At 46.5% G+C, this 9,933-nt stretch overlaps 1 protein-coding gene across 4 annotated transcripts in view; it reads left to right on the top strand.

Annotated features, from left to right (window-relative positions):
* The window catches only part of caln1 (calneuron 1), a 53,682-nt gene extending 46,355 nt beyond the window's left edge, over positions 1-7,327 (top strand). For all 4 annotated transcript variants that reach the window (XM_076976904.1, XM_076976905.1, XM_076976903.1 and 1 more), the window contains one exon: positions 4,811-7,327. In XM_076976904.1, coding sequence (XP_076833019.1) covers positions 4,811-4,938 — 128 coding nt within the window. In that variant the 3' untranslated portion in view covers positions 4,939-7,327. The remainder of the gene's footprint in view (positions 1-4,810) is intronic.
* Positions 7,328-9,933: the final 2,606 nt, after the last annotated feature.

Here is a 9,933-nt window from a genome sequence, read left to right on the forward strand (position 1 = left end):
CCTCACCACACCCCCACCACACCCCACCACTGTCGGGGTTGGCTCCAGGGCTGGTCCTTCTACTGCCACCAGGAGGACCCCACGAGTCAGACCTCAGCCCAGTCAGCGGTGATGACCTGCACCTAAGAATTATTTTCTTTTGGAGTCATATTTCAGATATAGACCAAAACCATCAGAGTTCATAATTTTGATTATCAATTTGAACAGCCCTCAGAGTTCCGTAGCCGATACCGGGAGAACAGATTCACAACACACGGGTGTCAGGAAAGAGTTCCAGTGTTTAATAGTAATACATGTAGTTAAATACAGAACGAAGAAGATGTGTCTTAACACAATTGGATAAGAATAATAAAACATGTATGATTGGTGTTCTCCTTATCAGGAGAGGAGGTACAGTAGACTGGATCTAGGGGTAGTGGAAAAGTACACAGAGAGAGAGAGAGAGGTAGAGAGAGAGTAACAGACAGAGAGGTTCTAACTGAGGAGCAGACACACAGATAAGGGAGTGAACTGAATATCAGAGTGTTCTGTCTGAGGCTCACAGACAGTAAACCACAAATTCCCTTACACCAGCCAGCCAGTTACTTCCCCGGGCATCCTTTGTTGCTCTTTGGTTTTTGCTTTCTGTTTTCCGGGTTGATCTCACTCCACGAGTATTTCAATTCCCCCATTTTATCAGCGTTGATCTCATTCCGCGAGTATTTCATTTCTGCCATTTAATCCATGTTGATCTCATTCCACGATTACTTTCTGTTCTCCCCTGTTACCTGCGTTGAATATTTCCACAATTACTTTCTGTTCTCCCCTGATATCTGCACTGAATATTCTCCGTGAGTGTTTTCTGTTTTCTCTCGTTTATTGCGCTGCATGCGAGTCACACGGACTAGGCACTTGGGTCCACTACCATAAAAACTCAGCGGGGGATTTCGCCTCCTATATCCCCCGCCCTTACAGAAAAACTGAGCCCTACATGGACCCAGCCGTGTCCCACAAGATAGAGGGATTGAAGTCTGTGTTAACCAGACAAGGGCAGGCAATAGGCAAACACGAGCAAACACTGCAACAAATCCTTGAGCAATTACAGAACATTATGGTTCAGACTATCAGTCAGCCTAGTCAACCCCCTGCTGCTCCTGCAAACCCGTCGCCTGCTGAACCCCCTTCCACGCCTGTTTACCATGCGCCTGCCCTCCCTTTGCCTGCACGCTACTCAGGCGATCCTGATGAATGTCGAGGTTTTTTGTTGCAGTGTTCCATCATATCTGAACATCAGCCATCGCGGTTTCCTACTGAGAATGCCAAAGTAGCTTATGTCCTCACATTACTCTCTGGCAAGGCTTTGGCCTGGGCTACGCCGGTGTGGGAGAACCAACCCGAACTGTACCGCTCCTTTGAGCGGTTCTCACAAGCCATGAGGAGCACTATTTATCACCCTGCGTCCAGTGGCCTAGTAGGGTCACGGCTACTGAAATTATGCCAGGGCAAGTGTTCTGTGGCCGATTACTCTGTAAAGTTTCGTACATTAGTAGCTGAAACGGTTGGGAAACCGAAGCCCTTAAAGCGGCTTACCTCGAGGGGTTAGGTGAGGACCTGAAGGATGAGTTAGCCCTCCGGGAAATACCAACCGATCTGGACGCGTTCATTGAGCTGACGGTCAGGCTAGATAATCGGTTACAAGAACGCAGACTAAGGCGTCACTCCTCAAGCCAGCTCCCTTACTTCCGTGGTGGAGAATATTAGAGAAGCCCCTGGGGAGCAACCGATGCAGATAGGGCTCGCCTGTCAAGAGAAGAGAGGCAGTCACGCATACAAGAGGGCCGGTGCTTGTACTGTGGTAAAGGAGGACACAGACGTGACAGCTGCCCCGATCTTCAGGGAAAAGGGCAGACCCGCTGGGGAGGCTTAGGCGGGTCTCTCTGGTTCTTCCCAATCTGAGGCCCTAACCCTCCATGTCACTCTCTCTTGGCGGGGAGGCCCTGAAAACAGGCTTCTCGTGTTGGTTGACTCGGGGGCAGCTGGCATCTGGCAGCTTTATCAACGCTTCTTTAGCAGCCTCCCTTGGGATCCCACTTGTTGACATAGAGACACCCCTCACCGTGGCTGCCGTTTAAGGGGAGGGCCCTTATGTCTGGGAGCGTGTGCAGCCAGACCATTCCTCTGGACATGAGGATACGGTCACATAACGTTGTATGTGATCAGTGCCGCCAAATTAGGTCTCATTCTTTGTCGGTGAAAGACAGACACCCGTTACCCCTCATGCCGACAGCCTTTGAAGCACTGCAGCAAGCTACCAAGCATAGACTGAAGACCCACCTGTTTGTTGAGTTCTTACCAGAGCACTAACTCAGCTGATGCCATTTGCCGTTGTTCATAAATTGTATGCCTGTCTATGGTTAATTGTGCTTCTTGGCAAACGTCTAACTTGCAAAACACTAGGTAATGATATTGACACTTGTAGTTTAGTAGTAATCTGACTCAATGGTATCTTGAATTCTGGCCTATCCGTACTATTACCTAGGATGAATTCTGTGATCAGATGCAAAGCACTTTTGTAAGTCGCTCTGGATAAGAGCGTCTGCTAAATGCCGTAAACATAAATGTACCATTTTCACTAAGCAGGACTTGCGCAGTGCGTACAATCTTATCAGAGTATGTGAGGGGGATGAATGGAAGACTGCGTTCGTTACCCCCTCCGGCCACTACGAATATCTTGTAATGACGCTTGGGCTCATAAATGCCCCAGCCGTCTTCCAGCGGTACATAAATGAGGTCTTGAGGGAGGCTCTGGACCGCTATGTGTTTGTCTAATTAGATGACATACTGATTTAAAATCATTCTCTCAAGGAACACATTGAGCATTTCAAGAGAGTTCTCCTTGTTACTAGAAAATCACCTATATGTCAGACATTCCATACACAAGAGGTCTCATTCCTTGGGTTCCACATCTCCAAAGACAAATTGGCCATGGACCCGGCTAAAACCAGAGCCATGGCTTCCTGGCCCCCTCCCACGTCAGTCCGCCAGGTGCAGCACTTCTTGGGGTTCGCCAACTTCTAACGCCGGTTCATTAAGGACTATGGTTCAGTGGCGGCCCCCCTCTCTGCTCTCACCAGTAAAACTCAAGAGTTTCAGATGGACCTCTCAGGTCCAGGTCGCTTTTTATGACCTCAAGGGACAGTTCGTTTTCGCCCCGTGCTCTGTATGCCGGATCCCCTTTATTGTGGAGGTTAATGCCTCTGAGACCGGGGTAGGGGATGTCCTATCCCAATGGTCTGGAAGCCCTCCTAAACTTCACCCCTGCGCCTTTTATGCTCATCGCCTCACTCCGACCGAGTGCGATTATGACATGGGCGATAAAGAACTCTTGGCCGTCAAATTGGCCCTTGAGGAGTGGAGGCATTGGCTGGACAGTGCCAAACACCCTTTTGTGGTCTAGACTGATCACAAGAACTTGGCATACCTCCAGCAGGCCAAGAGGCTCAACCCGAGACAGGCCAAGTGGTCACTCTTCTTTGAAAGATTCGACTTCACCTTATCATACTGTCCCAGGTCCAAAAATGTTAAGCCCGATGCCCTCTCTTGCCTGTGGGAACCTACCTCTGTTCTCCCGAACCCCGAGACCGTTATTCCCCCCGCTAAGATCATGTCTCCTGTCCAATGGGACATCGAAACCACTGTAAAACGGGCCTTGGTCCAGAACCCTGATCCTGAGGGAGGTCCTGTAGGCTGGCTCTATGTTCCTGACTGTGCGTGGGCAAGTCATGAAGTGGGCTCATGCCTCACCATTCTCCGCTCACCTGGGCACAAGGTGCACCCTTGAGTTCATCAAGCCTCATTTTTGGTGGCCCAGTATGGACCAATGTGTGGGCACCTTTGTGGCTGCATGTGCAGTGTGTGCCCAGGGGAAAAGTCCGCATTCCAAACCCGTGGGGGACCACTTCACCTGCTTTTGGTCCCTTCTCGTCACTGGTTGCACCTCTCCATGGACTTCGTGACTTCCATGGACTTCGTGCCCCCCTCTCTGGGTAACACGGTGATCCTTCACAGCGTTTGCCAGCCAGCCAGTCACTTCCCCTGGCATCCTTTGTTGCTCTTTGGTTTTTGCTTTCTGTTATCCGTGTTGATATCATTCCACAAGTATTTCAGTTGACCCATTTCATTCGCGTTGTTCTCATTCCACGATTACTTTCAGTTCTCCCATTATCCGTGCAGAATGTTATCCACGCTGAATATTATCTACCCTGAATATTCTCTGCGAGTGTTTTCTGTTTTCTCTCGTTTATTGCGCTGCATGAAAGTCACACGGACTAGGCACTTGGGTTCACTACCATAAAAACTCCGTGGGGGATTTCGCCTCTTATATCCCCCACCATTACACCACACCCCCACCACCCGCTCACCACAATTTCTACATAAACATGTGTATTACACCACAGGTACAGACTCTCATCATTCCATGTTGAATGGCTTATACCAGCTGCAGGTGGCCCAGGTGCACTCTGCTACCACATACACCCCCACCCTACCACCCCATACACTACCACAGTCTGCCCCCACCCCGGTGTGTTTAATGCCACAGAGACGATGTGACCCACTGTTTAGACAGGGCAGAGTTGAGTGGTGTGTCCTCCCTGCGGCTAACGCAGATGTCCTGACACTGAGCAAGCCGTGCTGATCACATGCTGGTTTGTTTGGTATAGCCGGTCCATATGACCACACCATTCAGTGAACATTCTCTCTCTTCTGTGTGTGTCCTGTCTTCTGTATGTGTGTCCTCTCTTCTGTGTGTGTGTCCTCTCTTCTGCTCCAGTCCACCCTAAAAAGAAGAACCGACAGACGTGCGTGCGCAAGAGCCTGATCTGCGCTTTCGCCATGGCCTTCATCATCAGCGTCATGCTCATAGCAGCCAATCAGATGCTGCGGAATGGCATGGAGTAGTGGGGCAGGGGGCGGAGCCAGCATGTGCATGTCCATTGGCGACGTCATTTCTTTTTTGCCTAAAAAAAAAACTCGAACCTGCAACGACCTCCAATCGAAGGAAACAAAACACCTCACTGAGAGCAGAGGACACGCTTCCTCCCCTCACTGTTGTTTTACTATTGTTGTCTTGAGTGACAGCCAGCAGGGGGTGCTGTTTCGCACCCTATCAACCTCACTGGCAGGGACTTTAAAGGGCTGATTTTTGCTTGTCGTGTCTCTTACCACATCCACCTCTTCTCACGCCACCCGGCCTCCCTAATTGCAATAACCGTGCGGGAGTCAGAAGGATCCTCGCTGTTCCTGCACAGGACATGTGAGACAGGAAGCTGTCAAACAGCTGCTGTACGGGAGAGATGTACCAGCGACCAGGAGCTCCACATGTGTTTAGCAGACCAGAGAGAGAAGCCGCTCTGTCTGACTCAGAAGCCGCTCTATCTGAGCCAGAAGCCGCTCTTTGGTGCTGGTAAGAAAGGTGAGGGGTCAGAATGAGGTCACACTTGCACAACTAGAACTAGGTCCATCAGCTCCAAGCTTGTGCTCATCAGCCTGACGTGTGAGAATTCTTACTGACGCATGTTTGTCCCCCCAGAAGAAGCATCTTAATACCCCCCCCCCCCAATATATATTGATAATGAAGAGGAGGACAGATCAAGCTTTTTTGGTTATAGTAGAAACAAGAAGATTAATTCTGTAGTGTGTATGTTAGTGAAGGTCCTAATGTGTGTCCTAAGGTGTGTGTGAAGTCTGGATCCTGTAGTGGTTAAGTTACCCGTCCATGCCTGCAGACCCAGGGCTCTCTGGGCCATCTGTAGAGGTCTCTGTCCCTCTCCACCCATCTGGCACCCTCTGTCCCTCTCGTCCCAGCACAGTAAATGCCCCAGTAACCACAGTGACCTTGTGTCCAGGGTCGTTAGCGCACTGCTGTGTGTTAGCATCCTTTCCTCAACTCTTCTCATCCAGTTTCAGATGCAGAGAGTCATCGTTTTGTTTGGTTTTGGTCGTCATTTTGTATGTGTTGATGATCATTTTGTCATCGTGATTGACAGAGTGTATATTTCACCACGTTCTCTTCACTGTTCTAACTGTATAGACACAGTTCCACTGTGGATCTTATAGACCACACAAGGCCACAGAAACGTCCTCCGAAGTTCGGTCCCCACGTGTATCTTCAGCGGACAGCAGCATGTGGGGTGTTAGACAGGCTCTTCTGGGGGGGGGGGGCTGGGGTGTATTCTGCCCTGCTCTGGGTCTGCTGGGGATCACCTGACTTGGTCAGTCTGATTTTAGCACCTGGACAAGAATTTCATGACATGTTTGTCTTCATATTTCTGGAAAGACGGCTTTTTTGTCGAGTGCATGTGGTCACGTAGCGCTATGTACATAACTGTCCCTCGCGCTCTCCTGTATTAGGCGATTTGTGTATATGCATGACGGTCGATATGCCGGGACGTTCTGCACACACGGCGTCTCCAGGTGGGACCAGGGAGCCCCACTCCCACCTGCCTGCTCTCCACTCAGACTGCAGACTCTGACTAAAGCCATATTAACTCGTTTTCTACTCCTTTAAGAGTTGAAAGAGAAGTCTTTCAAATGGAAAAAGACACCATTACCCTTTTGCACTGAAATGCTCACGTAAGATCCTCAAGTGTTGAGAAAGAGGCAAAAGATTTCACACCAATACAATGGCGCCACCTAATGGTGGAAGCATGAATTGATTGTTAATAATTGTCATGGTCCTCATGTCTGTGTCTACACTGGATTATAACATTAGCTTGTAGCATTTGATTATATAAAGACCAAGCGAGAGGTAACATGGCACTGTAATATATGTGTTTGCACAAGTAGAATATTTTAATTACCACAATATTAATTATATTATTCTTGAGTTTTCATTTGTTGATGAATGAGGTCAAAAAGTACAGTGAGTATGCAGATATTTATTAAATGGTGAAATGAAAAACTGAGCCAATCATGCTTATTAATAATAAAAATAATATACCCCATAATGATAATAATAACAAAAATAATAATAATACATCCTATAATAATAATAAATCCTATAATAAAAATAATAATAATGTAATGTGGTGTGATCCCCATGGTAAATACATGTTTGTGGAGTAGCAGTTTGTGGTTCAATGACTAAGCAAATGTTTAGAATTATTATACTATTATTAAATTCACTCTTGCACACAGCACGAACACGTAGACGCCCCAACAAACATTTGCATGCGGAATATTTATCCACATAGAGATGACACAGAAATCGTTACTCTAGATGATACTGTAAATATGAAAACCTGTATAGTATAAATGCATAACCTTTACGCAATAAAACTTTTTTATAGTATCCGAACATCTGTCTCTGAATGAACGTCTCTTCATTTGATGCCCTTTCTGTGCATGTTTCATTCATATGTAGCGCTTATTAGGAAATTGTCCAAAAGTGTACTGGGTAACAGAAATGGAAATACCCCTAATTAAATTAAATGTAATATTTATTATTTTTAAGAATTAATTGTAAACTGACATAGTTCATCTCTCACTTTCAAATTAGTCTTTTGAACATCCTGATGACCTCATTTTATGCTAAATTTGACCTTTGACATAAAATGGTGATCATGCAGACTAAAGTGAATCTTCTAGCAGTGTAATGTTCCTTCCTGACACGAGGACGTCTAGCTCTCTGTAAATGCGTTGTTGTCTGTTTTCACTCAGGTTCAATTTTTTCAAGAAATTCATTATTTTTCATTTTGAAGGAGAGCGTGCGTGTGAGGTGTGCACGTGAGGTGGGCACACGAGGTGTGCACATGAAGGAATCACACCCCACTTTCAGAGGGTGCACTTTAAGTTTGTGAATCAATCACCATGGTAAAAAAAACAGCCAGTGAATCAGTCATGCAGGCAATTTGTGCTACAGGCCCTAAAACCAGTTCTTCATGAACTCTAATCCACCTACAGATATATCACGTTTTCCTCAATTATTCCTGAAGGCTATGGGGTTTAGTTCATCTTGTTTGCAAGGAACAGCAATTAGTCTTTCAATGATACTGGCTTGGCCTATGTCATTCTAAACTATGTAACTGCAATTGCAATTATGAAGTGAAAATCAAAGTTAATTTGTGAATGAGTATTAAGAAATGGACAGAGTATTCACAAGACACTCCTTCTTTAGACTGAGCTCATGTCAGCGCAGAGCGGCTGTGGCAAGGGGGAGATTAGCTGCTATTGCTTGACATTTGGGTGATGCCCTCGACATCACAAGAACACGGCGGTGCCTTCACAACGTCCATCACCATGACCAAGATGTCGCTGCATGCAAGCGACTGTCACAGCCCAACCTCACAGCCCAACCTCACAGCCCAACCTCATGGCCCCAACCTCACGGCCCAACCTCACGGCCCAACCTCACGGCCCAACCTCACAGCCCAACCTCACAACCCAACCTCACGGCCCAACCTCACAGGGCCTGAGAAGTGTTAGAATTCCTGGACTTCACAAACTATTACAAATAAGATATTTTTCTCCAGAGGATCTAAAGTGAGGTGAACTAAACTTGTTTCATAAAAATGTATATAAAAAAGCACTAACTGATAGGGTTAGGGTTACTGGAATGTCTGGTATTGTGTTTCTGTGCTTTAATAATGTTTTTGCATATTAGCCATCACTGGTGCAAAAATTGATTATTTATGTACACAGCCTACAACAGAAATGTGATAATTTTATTCAAACCAGAGGATCTTAAAATGGAAGACAGTCAGGAGAAGTTTCCATCACCAAAATCATCTGGACATGAACATAAGGGTCAAACATCTGGACCAGTGCTCACGATTCATTTACACGTATGACACTCTAAAATTCAAAAATATATTTCACAATATGTTATGATGTCCTAATATCAGTTTGCCTGCTGTTCTTACAGGTTAAAGGAACATCACCTGTTTCAGAGTCTCATGCAGCTAAAATATAAAAACCTAAATCAGAAATATAGCATAACATAAGATTCTTTACCAGTGACATTAATGAAAAAGGAATCATTCTTATTCATGGTGTTTGATGAGATGAAATCCAATATCCACAACCAACATTAAGGAAATTTATATATATCCAGAGAACCAGGACGGGTTTCGGATGGAGGTCTTACAGTTCTGTATATTTCAGTATGTATATGTTTAAATCATAACATTCATGGAGTTCTGTCTAAATCTCCCTGAATATCTTCTCACTAACCTGCATCTCTTGTTCCCACAATGTTCAACACTTTAGTGAAATCCAGTTATGACCCAGATAAGAGACAAGTGCATCCCTATAAAGACTGAAGATTTGAAATGTGCCATATTTGTCAATTGTGAATTTACACCCCAATCGAAATTTGTCCTCCGCATTTACCCATCTGTGCAATTAGAACACACACAAACACACACTAGTGATTACTAGGGGGCTGTGGTGCACACGTGCCCAGAGCGGTGGGCAGCCCTAGCCCGGCGCCCGGGGAGCAGTTGGAGTTAGGTGCCTTGCTCAAGGGCACCTCAGTAATGGCCTCAGGTCTGGGAATCGAACCTACGACCTTCCGGTCACAAGACCAGTTCCCTAACCACCAGGCCATGACTGCCCATGTACCTGTGTGAATATTTTCAGAATTGTGGTTTTCCTGAGGATCTCGTAGATGAGTAGATGACGTCTGTGTTCATGCTCCACCACTTCAGAGGGTGGACGCACTGACCTACAAACAATCTGCTCTTAAGACGAGTTCCTTTGGTGCTGACTTATCATCCACCAGGACAGGGCCGGCGCCATGGGGGGGCGAATGGGGGCGTTCCCCCTCAGGCGAGGTGTCCCGCCCCCTCAATGTAAATAATAAGACCCATTTATTTTACAGCAATCGCAACATGGCACCCCCTCAGCCGCTCATCAATCGTTACACGCCACCCCCCGCTCAACAAACAGCTTACG

The sequence above is a fragment of the Brachyhypopomus gauderio genome, chromosome 16, assembly GCF_052324685.1.
Source record: "Brachyhypopomus gauderio isolate BG-103 chromosome 16, BGAUD_0.2, whole genome shotgun sequence".
In the NCBI taxonomy this organism is placed as follows: domain Eukaryota; kingdom Metazoa; phylum Chordata; class Actinopteri; order Gymnotiformes; family Hypopomidae; genus Brachyhypopomus; species Brachyhypopomus gauderio.